General features: G+C 39.8%; 1 protein-coding gene across 1 annotated transcript in view; it reads left to right on the top strand.

Moving 5' to 3' along the window:
- Positions 1 to 19,355, top strand: part of Copb1 (coat protein complex I subunit beta 1) — a 36,728-nt gene that overhangs the window by 1,272 nt on the left and 16,101 nt on the right. The window contains exons 3-10 of the mRNA XM_021165931.3: positions 3,143 to 3,372; positions 4,630 to 4,799; positions 9,137 to 9,251; positions 11,024 to 11,116; positions 15,732 to 15,869; positions 18,175 to 18,294; positions 18,985 to 19,092; positions 19,178 to 19,324. Coding sequence (XP_021021590.1) covers positions 3,143 to 3,372; positions 4,630 to 4,799; positions 9,137 to 9,251; positions 11,024 to 11,116; positions 15,732 to 15,869; positions 18,175 to 18,294; positions 18,985 to 19,092; positions 19,178 to 19,324 — 1,121 coding nt within the window. The remainder of the gene's footprint in view (positions 1 to 3,142; positions 3,373 to 4,629; positions 4,800 to 9,136; positions 9,252 to 11,023; positions 11,117 to 15,731; positions 15,870 to 18,174; positions 18,295 to 18,984; positions 19,093 to 19,177; positions 19,325 to 19,355) is intronic.

Consider the following 19,355-nt stretch of genomic DNA (forward strand, 5'->3'; position numbering starts at 1 on the left):
CCCTAGGTCAGCCTGGAACTCACTAATAGGCCAGGGCAGCCTCGAACTTATGTCAGGTCTTAGTTCAGCCTCCAAGGGTTACAGGTGCTGGCCACTAATCACCCTTTACTTTCAACTTGTCTGATGATGTAACTTAATACTTCATAAAATGTTTCTACTCTCAACCTCCTTTCACCTGAGGACGTTTCTTATTTATTATGTGTGTATGTGCACAAATATGTGCTAGTCATGTATGCATGATGTGAATTTGTATGTGAGGCCAGAGGTAAACCTTAGGTGCCTCCCTCAGTCATACTCCACCTTACTTGTTTTTTTTAGACTTTGGAGTTTTATAAGATTTATTTTTAATTGTGTATATGGGGAGGTGTCCATGTGTGTAAGTGCTCAGGAAAGAAGGCCAGCGGTGTAGGCTCCTCCTGGAACTGTGAGCCACTCCATGTGGGTTCTCCGCAAGAGCATTATGTGCTGTTAGCCACTGAGCCGATTCCAGTTCTCAGTCTTATTCTTTACTATTTATTAGTGAGAAGTAGGGAGACAAACATGCATAGCACCAGTGTAGGTGTCAGCTCTCTCCTACCAGGTGGGTTTTAGGCATTGAACTCAGGTGGTCAAGCTTGGCAACAAATGCCTTTTACCTGCTGAGCATGCTCAGTGGCTCCCTTCACGTGCTTTTTAGACACAGGATCTCTCACTGACCCTGAAGCTTGCTGACTTAACTAGACTAGCCGTCCAGCAAGTCCTAGGGATCCTCTTGTTTCCGCCTCCCCTTAAGGAACTAAGGTTATAGGCGTGTGCTATGCCTGACTTTTACATGGGTATAGAAATTGAACTCAGATCCTCAGTGCTTATGTGGCCAGCACTTTACTTACTGAGCCATCTCTCCAGATAACAATTTTTTTTTTTATTTGTCTTATTTTTTGAGTCAGGGTTTCTCTGTGTAACGGCACTGGCTCTCCTGGAACTCACCTTGTAAACCAGACTGGCCTTGAACTCAGAGATCCACCAGCCTCCTAAGTGCTGGGATTAAAGATGTGCTACACTATGCCCCACCCCATACAAAGAATACATTTTTAATCATGCATTATGATAGTACAATTCAATCACAGACTAATTTGATGACCATAGGAAAACAAAACAAAACAAAACAAAAACCCTTAAGTATAGTAAAAGCATTGCAGCTCATACCATATAATATTTGAGATCTGAGCTGAGGTGCTTCAAACATTATTTGGTGTTATATGTTATAAGGGCATGTCCAATGTAATATAAACATGTCATGTGCTCAAAACCAAGACTGCATCAAAGTCATACAGTGCAACACAGGCAAATGTTACCAGAAACACTGGATTTTGAATTGTGTGGTATGTGTGTGTGTGTGTGTGTTTGTTTAGAAACTTTTTGCTAATGCCAAATTCTATGTTTAGTTGTGGTACCCCAAACTGAGTGTGACTCACAGTGTAAGAAGCTAGGATTAGTGGCTGGGTAGCAGTTAAGAGCATAGCTGGTCTTCCAGAGGACCAGGGTTTAGTCCCTAGCACCCACGTGATTGCTTACAAACTGTAATTGTGGTTCCAGTGGATATGATGCCCTCTTCTGGTCTCCAAGAGCACTACATGCATATGATCCACAGACATACATTCTGGGAGAAACACCAATACACACAAAATGTAAAATAATTTTAAAGAAAGAAGGACCTGGGATTAGGCCAGGAAGATGTCTCAGAAAGTGGAAACCTTTACCACCCAAGCCTGACTACCTGAGTTAGGTCTCTGGCACTCATGATGGAAGAGAAACTTAGCCTGCAAGTTGACCTCCGTGTCCATGCTGTAACATAGGTGCCCATGCTTACTTACACGTAGAAGTACAACAGTAGTTAAATTTTAAAAAGACAGCTTGAATCCAAGTAAATGTTGATAGTTGTAGTGAAAATTGAGAAATCAAAAGAGACTCATTTATATTTCACATTTGCTTATAGTTAAAAGTGCTTAATTTTTCTAGAGTTTTGCTAAATATTTTTTGTAAGTTATGTATGCTTGTATGTGAATATGTGTGCATTCGTGCAGGTTCTCTCGGGAAGAAGGAGGTATGTCTAATCCCCTGGAACTGGAGTTCTTGGCGGTTGTGTGCTGCCCGACGTGGGGCTTAGGGACAGAACTTTGATCTCCAGCCTCCCCTCTAGAATTTTTGAGAATGTCTTTAGTAGACCTTTTATCTTAAGAAAAAGGAATTTTTTCCCTTTAGACTTGTAGAATTGGTTTATAGAAATAGGATAATAGCCCAGCCTAATAAAGCTAAAGAAATAAAATCATTTAATTACTTGTTCTTCAAAACACTATAATTTCTTGCATAGTTTAATGTATGATACTTAAATATATCTGACAATTTTCTGTAGGTAATAAGTCGGTATAAGCAAACAAATGAAGTTAATACAAAACTAAACATGAACATCCCCTACATGTTTATATTTTCATCTTGAAAGCATTTTTGCAAAAGAAACATATATGTTTGAAGTTTGAAAACTCATGCTCTGCTCCTTTAAAGTATATAAGGGCCATTATGTACTTGGAATTCCAACTGCTCAGAGGGCTGAAACAGTGGGTCATATTTTTAAAACTAGTCTGGGCAGCTTAGGCCCCTGTCCTGGTGAAGTGCTAGGGGCTATGGACACGTTAACTATATAGTACTTGCCAAGCACTCAGGAGGCTCTGAATTCAGTACACAGCGCTAAGAAGGAAAGCGGTGTGCTGTATGATTTTAGAGGATGGGGTTGAGGCTAGGTCTTACTGTGTAGCCCTGCCTAGAGCTGGCCTTGAGCTGAGGATTGACCTGTTCTAACTTCTCATGTGCTAAGCTATAAGATACCCAGTGTCTGCTTCCATGTGGTATAACTATAGGTTCAGGAGCTCTACGTTAACTCAGTTGGTTAGGGACCAGAAGTCTAGTCCAGTACTTTCAGATCATATATAAGGTATCTGAGATTCAGAGACAAAATAGAGTCACAGACATGTTGTTTGGATTTGTAACCTTGTTACCACAGCTGATAGTAAATTTAGTTTGTTTTATTTTTAAACTATCTGAGGAACTTAGTTTTGAAATAATTGTGTGTGTGTGTGTGTGTTTTTTTATTTAATTATTGAATCAGAGAAAGGCGATGTGAAGTCAAAGACTGAAGCTTTGAAGAAAGTGATCATTATGATTCTGAATGGGGAAAAGCTTCCCGGACTCCTGATGACGATCATTCGCTTTGTGCTGCCTCTTCAGGATCACACCATCAAAAAGTTGCTCCTGGTCTTCTGGGAGATTGTTCCTAAAACAACTCCAGATGGAAGGCTCTTACATGAAATGATTCTTGTGTGTGATGCATACAGAAAGGTAAACCAAACCATAACTGTTGGCTTTGTTGATTTGAAATTATAAAATTGCTGTAATAGACACTATTAGTTTTCAAAATTAAATGTTTGATGAAATGAAAAAAATTACAATACTTACTATTGAAGTTGTAAACTCAAAAGCTTAGACTGCCTGAGGCTGGGCCTAGCTGTTAATGCTGCCCAACATAAAAACCCAATATATTATCAAATACTTTTCGGTGGATTTGGGGGCGGATTTTTATTTGGTTTTGTTTTTCTTTGTAACTATTGCATAAATCTCAGAGTAAACTTCGTAGATGACAACATCTTACCGTAATATTAAAAGATTGGACATGCTTGTAAAATTTATTGTTTAAAAAATTATTTTGGGGCTAGAGAGATGGCTCAGTGGTTAAGAACACTGACTGCTTTTCTGAAGGCCCTGAGTTCAAATCCCAGCAACCACATGGTAGCTCACAACCATCTGTAATGAGATCTGACACCCTCTTCTGATGTGTCTGAAGACAGCTACAGTGTACTTATATATAATAACAAATAAATCTTTGGGCCAGAGTGAGTGGGGCCAACCGGGGCGAGCAGAGGTCCTCAATTCAATCCCCAGCAACCACATGATGGCTCACAACCATCTGTACAGCTACAGTGTACTCATATACATAAAATGAATAAGTAAATCTTCAAAAGATGATTTTGTTGCCTTTTCCAACATTTTCTGTGTATTTTATGTTATTAAAAGATAGTAGTGGGGGTTGGTGAGATGGCTCAGTGGGTAAGAGCACCCGACTGCTCTTCCAAAGGTCCGGAGTTCAAAGCCCAGCAACCACATGGTGGCTCACAACCATCCATAAAGAGATCTGACTCCCTCTTCTGGAGTGTCTGAAGACAGCTACAGTGTACTTACATATAATCAATAAATAAATCTTTAAAAAAAAATAGTAGTGAGATGAGTAAAAATTGTTTTAATCAAGAGGAATCAGAAGGAAATCAGTAATCTAGGTCTTTTTCCGAAATCTAACTTTAATTTTTTTCAAATTAGAAATTTTACATTTAAAATTTGATTTTTATAAAAAGTTGAAACTTAAGCCTGTGAGATGGCTTAGCAGGTAAAGTGAGTTTGACTCCCAGGATCCACTGATTTCCTGCATGTTGTCCTTTGACCTCCATGGTGTGTGTGAGTGTACACACATGCACACACGAATAAGTCAATGTAAGGTTTTTTAAAGTTGAAACTCAACATTTCTTGCTGTAATTTTTGTATCAGGATCTCCAGCATCCCAATGAGTTTATTCGTGGATCTACTCTTCGTTTCCTTTGCAAATTGAAGGAAGCAGAATTGCTGGAGCCTTTAATGCCTGCTATCCGCGCTTGTTTGGAACATCGTCACAGCTATGTTAGGAGAAATGCCGTTCTGGCCATCTATACCATCTACAGGTAAGGAAGGATGCTCCTTTGCTTTATTTCTGTTTTCAGTGCTTTAGAGTAGAGGTTCCAGTGTGGTTGGTTACAGAATGTATGTACTTGTAGATATGGTTTACTAATCAATACAGCATTTTTTCTCTTACTATGATTACATTGTTACCATGGAGAAGTCAAAAAGATCTGGCATCAGTGAGCCCTAGTTTCTGCATGACAACAGTCAGCTCGAATGGCACAGTGCCACTTAAGATTACTGTATGCTTTCTAGTTTAACACCTTAACCATCATTCCTAATTGTATTGCTGCAGTTCACTCCGTTCATTTATTCACTTGCTAAAGGCATTACAACTTTTTACCTTGTTTAAAATTCTCATTTTGAACAGTCTGGGTCTTGTCTTAGAGGCTATAAAGAAGTATGCTTTTAGTGAAAAGAGCTGTGATTCTTTTTTTTGTTTGTTTGTTTGTTTTTTTAATTTTTAATATTTTTTATTACATATTTTCCTCAATTACATTTCCAATGCTATCCCAAAAGTCCCCCATAGCGCCCCCCACTTCCCTACCCACCCATTCCCATTCTTTTGGCCCTGGCATTCCCCTATATTGGGGCATATAAAGTTTGCAAGTCCAATGGGCCTCTCTTTCCAGTGATGGCCGACTAGGCCATCTTTCGATACATATGCAGCTAGAGACAAGAGCTCCGGGGTACTGGTTAGTTCATCATGTTGTTCCAACTATAGGGTTGCAGATCCCTTTAGCTCCTTGGGTACTTTCTCTAGCTTCTCCATTGGGAGCCCTGTGATACATCCAATAGCTGACTGTGACCATCCACTCCTGTGTTTGCTAGGCCCCTGCATAGTCTCACAAGAGACAGCTATATTTGGGTCCTTTCAGCAAAATCTTGCTAGTGTATGCAATGGTGTCAGCGTTTAGAAGCTGATTATGGGATGGATCCCTGGATACGGCAGTCTCTAGATGGTCCATCCTTTCATCACAGCTCCAAACTTTGTCTCTGTAACTCCTTCCATGGGTGTTTTGTTCCCAATTCTAAGAAGGGGCACAGTGTCCACATTTTGGTCTTCATTCTTCTTGAGTTTCATGCGTTTAGCAAATTGTATCTTATATCTTGGGTATCCTAAGTTTTGGGCTAATATCCACTTATCAGTGAATACATATTGTGTGAGTTCCTTTGTGATTGTGTTACCTCACTCAAGATGATGCCCTCCAGGTCCATCCATTTGGCTAGGAATTTCATAAATTCATTCTTTTTAATAGCTGAGTAGTACTCCATTGTGTAAATGTACCATAATTTCTGTATCCATTCCTCTGTTGAGGGACATCTGGGTTCTTTCCAGCTTCTGGCTATTATAAATAGGGCTGCTATGAACATAGTGGAGCATGTGTCCTTCTTACCGGTTGGGACATCTTCTGGATATATGCCCAGGAGAGGTATTGCTGGATCCTCCGGTAGTACTATGTCCAATTTTCTGAGGAACCGCCAGACTGATTTCCAGAGTGGTTGTACAAGCTTGCAATCCCACCAACAATAGAGGAGTGTTCCTCTTTCTCCACATCCTCTCCAGCATCTGCTGTCACCTGAATTTTTGATCTTAGCCATTCTGACTGGTGTGAGGTGGAATCTCAGGGTTGTTTTGATTTGCATTTCCCTGATGATTAAGGATGTTGAACATTTTTTCAGGTGCTTCTCTGCCATTTGGTATTCTTCAGGTGAGAATTCTTTGTTCAGTTCTGAGCCCCATTTTTTAATGGGGTTATTTGACTTTCTGGAGTCCACCTTCTTGAGTTCTTTATATATATTGGATATTAGTCCCTTATCTGATTTAGGATAGGTAAAGATCCTTTCCCAATCTGTTGGTGGTTTTTTTGTCTTATTGATGGTGTCTTTTGCCTTGCAGAAGCTTTGCAGTTTCATGAGGTCCCACTTGTCAATTCTCGATCTTACAGCACAAGCCATTACTGTTCTATTCAAGAATTTTTCCCCTGTGCCCATATCTTCAAGGCTTTTCCCCACTTTCTCCTCTATAAGTTTCAGTGTCTCTGGTTTTATGTGAAGTTCCTTGATCCACTTAGACTTGACCTTAGTACAAGGAGATAGGAATGGATCGATTCGCATTCTTCTACATGTTAACAACCAGTTGTGCCAGCACCATTTGTTGAAAATGCTGTCTTTCTTCCACTGGATGTTTTTAGCTCCCTTGTCGAAGATCAAGTGACCGTAGGTGTGTGGGTTCATTTCTGGGTCTTCAATTCTATTACATTGGTCTATTTGTCTGTCACTATACCAGTACCACGCAGTTTTTATCACAATTGCTCTGTAGTAAAGCTTTAGGTCCGGCATGGTGATTCCACCAGAGGTTCTTTTATCCTTGAGAAGAGTTTTTGCTATCCTAGGTTTTTTTGTTATTCCAGATGAATTTGCAGATTGCACTTTCTAATTCGTTGAAGAATTGAGTTGGAATTTTGATGGGGATTGCATTGAATCTGTAGATTGCTTTTGGCAAGATAGCCATTTTTACAATGTTGATCCTGCCAATCCATGAGCATGGGAGATCTTTCCATCTTTTGAGATCTTCTATAATTTCTTTCTTCAGAGACTTGAAGTTTTTATTATACAGATCTTTCAATTCCTTAGTTAGAGTCACGCCAAGATATTTTATATTATTTGTGACTATTGAGAAGGGTGTTGTTTCCCTAATTTCTTTCTCGGCAAGAGCTGTGATTCTTAACTGATTCTTTTTTTTTTTTTTTTTGGTTTTCAAGACAGGGTTTCTCTGTATAGCCCTGGCTGTCCTGGAACTCACTTTGTAGACCAGGCTGGCCTCGAACTCAGAAATCCGCCTGCCTCTGCCTCCCGAGTGCTGGGATTAAAGGCGTACGCCACCACGCCCAGCTTTAACTGATTCTTAACAACAGTTGATAATTTGCTTGGGCCAGTGGTTCTAGGGAAACCTAAGTCAGGAGGATGATGGGTTTGAGGCCAGTCTGAGCAACTTAATGAGTGTTGGGGATGTGGCTCAGTGGGTATTAGTTTAGCAGGAACAAGGCTTTGGGAATCATTAGAGTAAAGTAATAAAGCTGAAGATGTTGAAATTTAAAACAATTGTGAAGTTCAGAGGAGGCTAGATTACTAAATTGCTAAATCATGACTGTCAGTCCATTTAGAAGTAGATTATGAGGCAGTGGTAGATAGAGCTCAGTAGCAGAGACCTTGCCTAGAATGTGTGAGCATGGTCTCAGGTTGGAGTCCTAGCACTGCCACTTTAACTAGGATATATATTATTTTGTGTCTGTGTGTGCATGTACATGTTTATATGAGTGTGTGTGTGTGTGTGTGTTTGTGTGCTCAGGCCAGAGACATTAGATACTGTTCCTCAGGCACCATCAACCTTTAACTTTGACATGAGGACTCTCATTGTTGAGGAACTCACCAAGTATTCAGGCTGGCTGACCAGAGAGCCCCAGGTATCTTGTCTTCACCTTCTCAGCACTGGGATTACACTAGGCTGGCATCGAACGCACAGAGATCCACATGCCTCTGCCTCCCAAGTAATAGAATTAAAGGCATGTACCATGGTACCCAGCTTCGCTTTTTTTATTATTATTAAGATTTATTTATTTATCTTATATATGAGTGCTCTGTCTTCATGAATACCAGGAAAGGGGACAGATTCCATTACAGATGGTTGTGAGCTGCTATGTAGTTACTGGGAATTGCACTCAGGACCTCTGAAAGAGCATCCAGTGCTCTTAACTGCTGAGCCATCTCTTTGTCCCTTCCACTCCCCTTTTATAACCTAAGTTCTAGAACTTAGGTCTGCGAGTACTTTACCAGCTTTTATTTATATATATGTATATATATGTGCATATATGTGTGTGTATATATATCTTCAGCCCCTGAAATATTTTTATAAGCATCTTTGTTCTTTAATATGTTACTTGGCTGAAACACAGTTTTATTTATTTTAATGTTATGCTATATGTTGACAGAAGTAATATTTTGTTGATAATGTATTGAATTCTTGAATGTTACCATAGGCACTATATAGTTTTAAAAATAATGTTGTTAGTAAATATGCTGCACAGATAATGAAAACAGACTGTTCCCTCAATACTTCTTAAGAAAGGTTGTAATATTGTAAAACTGACACTATGTTAACTTAATAGATGAAGTTTTAACCTATAATTTCTTCTCCTGCTTCTAATTGATATACAATTAATAAAACGAAAGTATTGCATTCTAGAGTTTAAGTTTTAATGTTGGTAATGTCTGTAAAGTAACTGAAATAGGAAAGTGAGCATTTATTTAATATGAATGTTACCTATTTTGTTTAAAGAAATTTTGAACATCTTATACCTGATGCTCCTGAACTGATACATGATTTTCTGGTCAATGAGAAGGATGCAAGCTGCAAAAGAAATGCATTTATGATGCTAATTCATGCAGATCAGGTAAAGCACCTAAAAATACTTCCTTAATATAGTTAAACAAAAATGAAAACTAAGTCCTCGGCATGTTTTCTTTATTGTTTATTTTGTTTTGGTTTTTTGTTTTGTTTTATTTTGGGACAGGATCTCACTATGTAGCTCTGGCTGTCCTAGAACTCACTATGTAGATCAGGCTGGCATTGAGCTCACAGAAATCTATTTACCTCCACTTCCCACGTGCCAGGGTAAAAGGTGTGTGCCATTAAGCCTCACTTCAGCAGATAGCATGTTTTTAATTAGTAGGTTGATTTGGAGAACCTATGGTTTGAGGTCTATAGAGTAATGTCTAGTTAGCCAGGGCTACACAGAGAAACCCTGTCTTGAAAAAAAAAGTATTGATGTCTTTATGGAAGAGATATTAAGGTCATAGTTCTTTGTGTACATTGCCTGATCATGAGAAGGCCTGGGAGATTTTTCTTTTAGATTTCAGTAATAGAAACATAGCTATACTCTTTATTCATTTTGGAGTTTTGAGAAAGAATCTCCCCTTATAGCTCTGCTGGCTTAAAACTTGCTATGTAGATCAGGTGATCCTTGTGCCCAGCTTCTCTGGTGCTGGGGTGACAGGCATATGCCATCATACCTGATTAGAAATAACATGCTTCAATAGCTGCTTTATTTCAATTACATGAATATTCTGAATCATTTAGGACTTAGGACTTTTTCCCTTGGCTAACCAGTTTAAAAATACTCTGATCACACATACATGCCCAATTCTAGGAAATGTTCTGATTTTCTGACATATATTTGTTTAGCTTCTTTCTTAATTTCTTTCACTTTTTGTTTGTTTGTTTTAATATTTATTTATTATTATGTGTAAGTACACTGTAGCTGTCTTCAGATGACAGCAGGTCCAGTTATCCGAGGGTCTCCAGGGGACCTTCTCCTAAGAACCAGATGGGGGCGAGGGAGAGACGAGAACCAAGTGCAATGAACACACACACCAAAACAGTCTGATTAGCATCAAGGTGTCACTGTATTCAGCAAGGCTCAAGGCTTAAATGCACAAGCAAAAGGGGAAGTACTTCTCAGCAGGAGGAATGGGGCAGCGGCAATTTTTCTTTTGGAGGCTGCACAGGGAAGCAGGAACTTGGTGGTATCAGGGTACATCTTGTGGTCAGGACATCCGGGGCTGACTTAGGGCTGGAACAATCTGTGGTTGTTCTCGGAGTGGTGCATCGGTGGCCTGCTTTTGGCCCCCTTTTCTTCTGGGGGGTTGGGGGAGAGGCCCAATTCAGAGATCAGGACAGTTGTGTTGTCTTAATAGCTCCAAACATTCAGACACACCAGAAGAGGGTGTCAGATCCCATTACGGATAGTCATGAGCCCATGTGGTTGCTGGGAATTGAACTCAGAACCTCTGAAGAACAGTCGGTGCTCTTAACTGCTGAGCCATCTCTCCAGCCCCATTTCTTTCACTTTTTTTTTTCCCCTCAGTTAATTCTTTTTTGCCTCAGTTTCTTCATTAGTTTTATATCTGGGGAAAAGTGTGTATGTGTGGCCGGGCGTGGTGGCGCACGCCTTTAATCCCAGCACTTGGGAGGCAGAGGCAGGCGGATTTCTGAGTTCGAGGCCACCCTGGTCTACAAAGTGAGTGCCAGGACAGCCAAGGCTACACAGAGAAACCCTGTCTCGAAAAACCAAAAAAAAAAAAAAAAAAAAAAGTGTGTATGTGTGTGTGTTGTATTAATTCATTACACCAAATGAGGAATATAAATATACTCTTTTTTTTTTAGGATCGAGCTTTGGATTATTTAAGTACATGTATTGATCAAGTTCAGACATTTGGAGACATTCTACAGTTGGTTATTGTTGAACTAATTTATAAGGTAAGAATGATAATTTATACAAAAAAACTCAGGATAGCTAAACCAATCCTATACAATAAAAGAACTTCTGAAGGTATCACCATCCCTAATTTCAAGCTGTATTACAAAGCTGTAGTAATAAATACCAAGTGGTTTTGGCATAAAAACAGACATGTTGATCAGTGAATCAAAGACCCAGTACATAAACCCACATACCTATGGATACCCAGAAATATACAATGAAAAAAAGAAAGCATCTTCAACAAATGGTGCTGGTCTAACAGGATGTCTGCAAATAGATCCACCCATATCTTTCACCCTGCACAAACTCAAGTCCATGTGTATCAAAGACCTCAACCCAAAACCTCATATACAGATCCTGATAGAAGAAAAAGTGGAGAATAGCCTTAAATGCATTGGCAAAGAGACAACTTCCTAAACAGAACACCAATAGTTCAGGCACTAAGATCAGCAATTAATAAATGGGACCTCATGAAACTGAAAAGTTTCTATAAGGCAAAGGGCTATCAAAAACTTCACCAATTCCATATCTGACAGAGGACTAATATCCAAAATATATAAAGACCTCAGATAGACATAAACAAACCAAATAATCCAATTAAAGGGGGATGGGGATACAAATCTAAACAGAATTCTCAGCAGAGGAATCTCAAATGGCCGAGAAGTACTTAAAGAAATGTTCAACATCTGTAGCCATTAGGGGAATGCAAATCAAAGCAACTCTAAGATTCTTACACCTGTCAAAATGACTAAGATCAAAAATAAAAGCTTATGCTGGGAGGATGTGGAGCAAGGAACAATCCTCCACTGCTAGTGGGACTGTAAACTTGTACAGCGACTTTGGAAATCAGTATGGCAGTTTCTCAGAAAATAGGAAATTGTTCTACCTTAAGACCCAGCTATATCACACTCCTGGGCATACACCTAAAGATCACTCCATTCTACCACAAGGACACTTACCCAACTATGTTCATATCAGCCTTTTTCATAATAGCTAGAAACTGGAAACAACCTACATGTCCCTTAACTAAAGAATGGATAAAAAATAAAAAGAACATTAATTCAGTGGACTACTACTCGACTGTTAGAAACCATTACATTGGGCTAGAGAAATGGTTCAATGGTTAGGAGTACTGACTGTTCTTCCGATGATCCTGAGTTCAAATCCCAGCAACCACATGGTGGCTCACAACCATCTGTAATGGGGTCCAATATCTGGTGTGTCTGAAGACAGCTGCAGTATACTCATATAAATAAAATAAATACATCTTTTTTTCTTAAAAAAAAAAAGGAAAAGAAACAATTATATCATGAAATTTCCAAGCAAATGTATGAAACTAGAAAAAAATCATCCTGAGTGAGGTTACCCAGACCCAAAAACATGAACATGGTTGTGTACTAACTTATAAGTGGATATTAACTGTAAAGTAAAGGATAACCATGCTACAATCCGTAAACCCAGAGAGGCTAAGTAACAAGGAGGACTTTAAGGGAAGTTTCAGGGATCTCTTTGGGAAGGGGAAATAGAATAGGTTTCTCTGATGTACTAGGGGCAGGTGGGGTTGAGAACAGGATGGATCAGGTGGGAGGTGGGGTGAAAATTCTGAGAGGAAACTACTGGATTTGGGGAATATTTCAGGTAGGAAAGGTAGGAACCTAGTACAACATGGAATCTTATCAGATTAACTAGCAAAAACTCCTAGTAATGGTGGACAGAGAGCCTGAACCAGCCATCTTGGTTCTATAACCAAGAAAAGCCTCAAGTGGAGGGATTGGGCTTCCAGTCCAACCACAAAACCTTTGACCTACAGTGTGTCCTGCTTGCAGAGTGTTCTGTAACCCTACCATAATCATCATCAGAGAGACTTTATCCAGCAACTGATGGGAGCAGATGCTGAGTCCCACAGCCAGACTATTAGAGGGAGCTCTGGGAGGTGGAATCAGAGGGGTCAGGGACAGCTCACGAACACAGAATCAACTGACTGTGACTCATGGGGACTGGCAGAGATCAGGGAGCCTATAGGGGCCTAACCTAGGTCCTCTGTATATATGTTATGGCTGGGTAGCTTGGTGTTGTGGGGAGACTCTGAATAGTAGGAGTGGGGCCTATTTCTGACTGTTGCCTCTTTCCGGGACCCTTTCCCTCCTACTGGGTTTTGTTGTCCAGCCTTGATGTGATGTATGTGCTGGGTCTTATTGCAGCTTGTTATACCATGCTTGTTTGATGTCCATGGAAGGCATGCTGTTTTCTAAGGGGAGGTGGAGAAGGGTGGATCTGGGAGGGAGAGTATGGGGAGGGGAGGGAGGGAAAGTACAGTCGGGACGTAACATGAGAGCAGAATGAAAATTTCTTAAAATGAATGGTAATTATGATATGTAAATCAGCAATTTAAGACAAAAGTAAATAGTCTTATCCTGGAATATTCCTCAATTTCTAAGATAATATTTTAACTTGATATTTTACGTATTTATTGTGAGCTGGTGGCATGCTTCAGGAGAACTTTTGAGGGTCACTTCTCTCCTTCCACTGTGTGGGTCCCAGGGATAGATAGAACTCAGATTATCAGGTTTAGTGGCAAGTGTCTTAATCTACTTAGTCATCTCACTAGCCCCAATAATAATGTTTTAATAATAGAGATAATACTAAATATCTTAATTTAAGCCTTCTTTTTTTGTTGTTGTTTTTTGTTTTGTTTTTTGTTTTTTCGAGACAGGGTTTCTCTGGAGCTCACTCTGTAGACCAGGCTGGCCTCGAACTCAGAGATCCTCCTGTCTCTGCCTCCCAAGTGCTGGGATTAAAGGCGTGCGCCACCACTGCCCAGCAATTTAGGTCTTCTTAAACCCTTTTTTTCTTTAATACCTTTATTATGTTTTCTTTTTTATCAGTATATCTCAAACAAATAATTGTGTACTGCCCAGTCATTAAGTGGATTATGAATAAGGCTTTAGAATAAAATGCAAATTTTTATTATATATCAAACTGTTTTGAAAAACTAAAAATTAATAAACTTTATAAATGTTTAGTTTTTAAAGAGTGATTAGATGGGGCCAGTAAGGTGGATCAGTAGGCAAAGGTGCTTGGGGCATAAGCCTGGTATACTGAGTTTCATCCCCAGAACCCACATAAAGGTGGAAGAAGAAAGCTAAGATACCATCCAACCACCACACATTTGTATACAACCCTTTGCTGCCCCCATGACATAGACACAGATACACTATAATTTAAAAGTGAAGCAAGATGGAAAATACCTCATTGTGCTTCAGAAACATCTATGAGTGTTGCAGTTTAAGGCTTATGGCAGCCTCATGGTGAGCAGATTTGTCAGGACTACTTTTCTAATGATATTGTCAATGTTTTACAACAATATTGGCTAGCTAATAACCCCTGAGTGGCTCCTGAGTTAAGTGGAAGAAAAAAGACATGCCTCTTTCACTATAAATCAAGTACTATAAAAAATTAAACATTAAACTTGGTGCTATGGTTTGGATACAGTTTGAGTATGTTCTCGAAGGTCTTGGATCTCAGTGTGTGTCAATGTGCAGGTGTTGGAACATAAGAGGTAAAGCCTAGTAGGAAGTTATTGGGGTATACTGCCCTCAAAAGATAAGTGATCCCCTTAAAACCCTAAGGTAATTGTCAGAGGACACTGGGGCCTGAGTTCACTAGTAGGACACTATCTGGTACACACAGGCCCTGGGTTTGCCCTTGGTGCTGTTAAAGCTGAGGGAGGGACGGGCAGCACTTTATTGTCAGCACTTCTACTGTGGGGTTTTGTGGAGGTTAGAGAGCAGGGTCTTGGCTATGCAACTGAGAAGAGCCTGGAACTCCTGGACTCAGCTCTCCTCCTATACCGACTACACTTTAGTTTGCAATATCTTTTGAAAGAGTTCACTGTCACCATGCTCTGATAAAACAAACTGTAAACATTATCCAGAGTGTTCTCATAGTCACAATCTCTTCCCTGTACTGTGACAGTTACTTGAACTTGCTTTTTAATTTTGCAGTGTGCATGCATGTGTCATGGCATGGCCATGGCGGGCGGTTAGAGAACTTTGTGGAGTGGATGGCTTACCTTTACTTTTGCATGGTTTCCAGGGTGCAAACAGGGTTGCCAGCTCTCTCTTCTTGAGCCATCTAGCCAGCGCCTGTGACCATTACTTGAAACACAACATTTCTTTCTAAAACTATCAGTGTTTGTTACATTTCACTCAGTATTGGCTGATATTTTTTTATTCTTTGAAATATTATTCTTAGCTTTTATATTGTAGTTTACTTATTATTTATTGAGGCAATGTCTCATTACGTATGTAACCCTAATTGGTCTGGAACTTGACAGAGATCTATCTGCCTCTTCCTGAAGACTGAGATTAAAGGTGAGAGTCACTGTGCATTAAAAAATTTCATCTGGTGGTGGCAGCACAGACCTTTGATCGCAGCAGTCAGGAGACAGAGGCAGGTGGATCTCTGTGAGTTTGAGGCCAGTCTGGTCTACAAAGTGAGTTCCAGGACAAAAAAAAAATCATCTGAAAGTAATTATAAAGGCTGAGAATGTGGCCTTTTATGTGTGTATAACGTCCTTGAAATCAGCTGAAGCCTAAATGTTCTCTTTTCCAGGTCTGTCATGCTAATCCATCAGAAAGAGCCCGCTTCATTCGCTGTATCTATAACTTACTGCAGTCATCTAGTCCTGCTGTAAAATACGAAGCTGCTGGGACACTGGTAACACTGTCAAGTGCACCAACTGCAATAAAGGTACTTTGATGACAGGATGATGGACATCCTGTCTTACCCCCCATGCTCTAGTGACACTGAAGTTATTTATATGGTTACTTGCTCTACTTAACACAGTCCAACATTTGACATCATTAACAGGACATCTATAAAGTCCCCACTTGAGAACCACACAACTGAGTTAGAAGGGGGGAATAGCAATACCCCTCAACTTGGGTGTGGGTGTGGGGATGTGTGCCCCCACCCACCCACACCCACACTCACACAAAGCTTTAAGTAAGTACAATTTTGTGCTGGCAGCATTCATATCTACCCTTAGCCACCAGGCTACAGGCTAGGCACGTGGTAGAGAGGACTATAGATTCTATAACATGATTTACCTTCTTAAATAATTCAGCCTTTTCTTTATGCTTTCACACACTTAAAACCTTTTACTGATGTTTTAAGATCTCTCTTTATAGCTGTGCATGCCTTTAATCCTAGCACTTGGGAGGCAGAGGCAGGAGGATTTCTGAGTTTGAGGCCAGCCTGGTCTACAGAGTGAGTTCCACGACAGCCAGGGCTACACAGAGAAACCCTGTCTTGAAAAAACAAAACAAAACAAAATATTTTGGGGATCTTCAATAATAGATTATTGTATTTCTTTTCTTTTGTTTACTCCATCAAGACTTTGTCAAATACACTAATATGTTCAGAGGACAGTTATTTTAGAAAGCCAGCTGGCATAAATTGTTGAATTTACTGTTTTACCTGTTAATACTAAAACACTTTATTTAGAAATAATTTTAAACTTAAAGGGAAGTCACAGAAATAGGACAGAGTTCCGTTACATTCCTCTTCTAGCATCCTGTAATGTTCATACCTCGTGTAATCATATCATTGTCAAAACTAAATTAACGTTGAAATTGTATTGTCAAATAAACTAGATTTTGTTCAGATTTCCCTTCGGTTTTCGGTTAATGCCCTTTTCTGTTCTGTGATCCACTCTAGGATACACAGTTTCTGTTGCCGTCTTAGTCTCCTCTAACCTTTAAATGTGATTTTCGTGCCGTCATGGAGAACATGAGTTTGTTTATAGGGGATTCCGGAACATGAGCTTGTTTCATGTTTTCTCATAATCACTGAGATTAGGCATTTGGGCAATAGCACAAAACCTGTTGCCGCACGTCCTCAGATCAGGATAACTAACTGTACACTTTCCTTATGACCAGTTAGGTCAAGACGGTCTCCCTGCTTTGTTCACTCTTCTGATTTTTCTCGTTATATATTCAGAATATATTTGAGGTACTTTGACACTGTAGATTTCATGTCACTCCTCAGATTTGTTTCCACTAATTTTGGCACTGATGAATGGGTTTTTCTTAGCAATAGTTATTACTAGATATTCTGAGGGTAACTTTATCGTACCTCATTGTACGGTTACTGTGGCATTCCGACATGAGAAAGCACTGATTTTCACTTTGCTACACTTTTTCACTTATATCAGTATGAATATTTAGTCTATGTATCATAATCCACTGTTAAAATTATTTTGTTCAGGTTGTTCCAGCTTTGACTACTGAGAACTTTTCTAGATAAGCTACTTTTTCTTTTGATTTTTAAACTTGATCATTCTACAAACCATTATACTTTTTAAAATCTTATGTAAAAACAATAACAGGGCATAGGGATGTAGATGCTAACATACTTAATTGGGATGTGCAAGGGTTTCGGTCACCAGTACTGCCTTCTAAAAAGTTTAAATAGGCCGGACGTGGTGGCGCACGCCTTTAATCCCAGCACTCGGGAGGCAGAGGCAGGCGGATTTATGAGTTCGAGGCCAGCCTGGTCTACAAAGTGAGTGCCAGGACAGCCAGGGCTATACAGAGAAACCCTGTCTCGAAAAAGCCAAAAAAAAAAAAAAAAGTTTAAATAGATGCTAAAATATTTCATAACAGATTATCTTTACATTCTTGCTTATCACTGTAATAAATATATAAAGATGAATTAAACATTATCCCTGATGTGAAATGTGTTTCATAGCCATACTCAGATTCTCTGCCCTCCTCTGCTCTGTGTCCTTAGTTTCAGTCCATAAGTATTTGCATCTGTGGCAGCTCCTTTCCATCCTTGACTTTGTGATCCTTCCCATGCCTTGTAGTCTAGAGTAGCACTGACGCTAGTTACAGTTAGGGGCCAGACATCACATCTCTCTAAGGGAAGTGCATACATGCTAGGACAGAGGCGAATGAGTTTATTCTAGCTTCCTCGTGGCCTGGCAGGGAGAACCAGTTCTTATTTTCACAATAGTTGTTTTTCCAGAATGCATTTCTTTTTTTTTTCATAGGCTGCTGCTCAGTGTTACATTGACTTAATTATTAAGGAGAGTGATAACAATGTAAAGCTCATCGTCCTGGACCGCCTGGTAGAATTAAAAGAGCATCCTGCTCATGAACGAGTCCTGCAGGTAAGCTCTGCTGTCCTTTATGTTTAGATCATCCCCAAGCCTTGCCACTGTAGATAACGTAACCTGGAACCTGAACCCTCACACTGTAAACTTTGGGCAACTGAGGGTAACTCTTTATGTATGTGAGTGCACTGTAGCAGTCTTCAGACACACCAGAAGAGGGCATCAGATCTCATTACCAACGGTAGTGAGCCACCATGTCGTTGCTGGGATTTGAACTCAGAACCTTCCGAAGAGCAGTCAGTGCCGCTGAGCCATCTCTCCAGCCCCGGCCCCCACCCCGGGTGTAACTCTTAAATCACCATCTCCTTTTAGGTCTTTCTACATGACATTGATTTGTTGAAGGTTAACTAAACTGCGTTTCCTCTAAAGTGTCCTTCCTCCTGGATATGGCTGGTTACTTTGCTGTAATGTCACTTAGCTTGTTCCTCTGACTTTTGTATTTTCCATGAACTAAGTTGGATCTAAAACTTGTAAACATTGTCAGCTCAGCTGTGTCATATGTGATGTCATCACTTTGTGTCTCATTATACTAGCGACCCCGCGTATCTACTTCTTCCTACACTACTAATTCCATTACTAATCAGAGGACTGAGGTGATGGAGGGCAAAAAGCACTGTGGTGCAATTAGGATATTTTTCTTATGAAGAGAAACACTGGCATCACTCTGTAGTTTTGGGTTTTTTTCAGGATCTGGTCATGGACATCCTAAGAGTACTGAGTACGCCAGACTTAGAAGTGCGTAAGAAAACGCTGCAGTTAGCACTGGATCTTGTCTCATCTAGGAATGTTGAAGAGGTAAAACAGAACATTGATGACATTATTTGTAAGCTGTCCAGATAGAATGTAATTCTCACTTGTTTTTACTTTTTGTCCCCCGTAGTTGGTTATTGTCTTAAAGAAGGAAGTAATTAAAACAAATAATGTGTCTGAGCATGAAGATACTGACAAATACCGACAGCTTCTCGTGCGAACACTGCATTCCTGCTCTGTCCGATTTCCAGATATGGCTGCAAATGTTATTCCTGTGGTGTGTAACTCTTATTATTTTACTTGTAAGA

Source organism: Mus caroli, unplaced genomic scaffold (genome assembly GCF_978045245.1).
Source record: "Mus caroli unplaced genomic scaffold, Mus_caroli_1 scaffold_8, whole genome shotgun sequence".
NCBI classification, from domain to species: domain Eukaryota; kingdom Metazoa; phylum Chordata; class Mammalia; order Rodentia; family Muridae; genus Mus; species Mus caroli.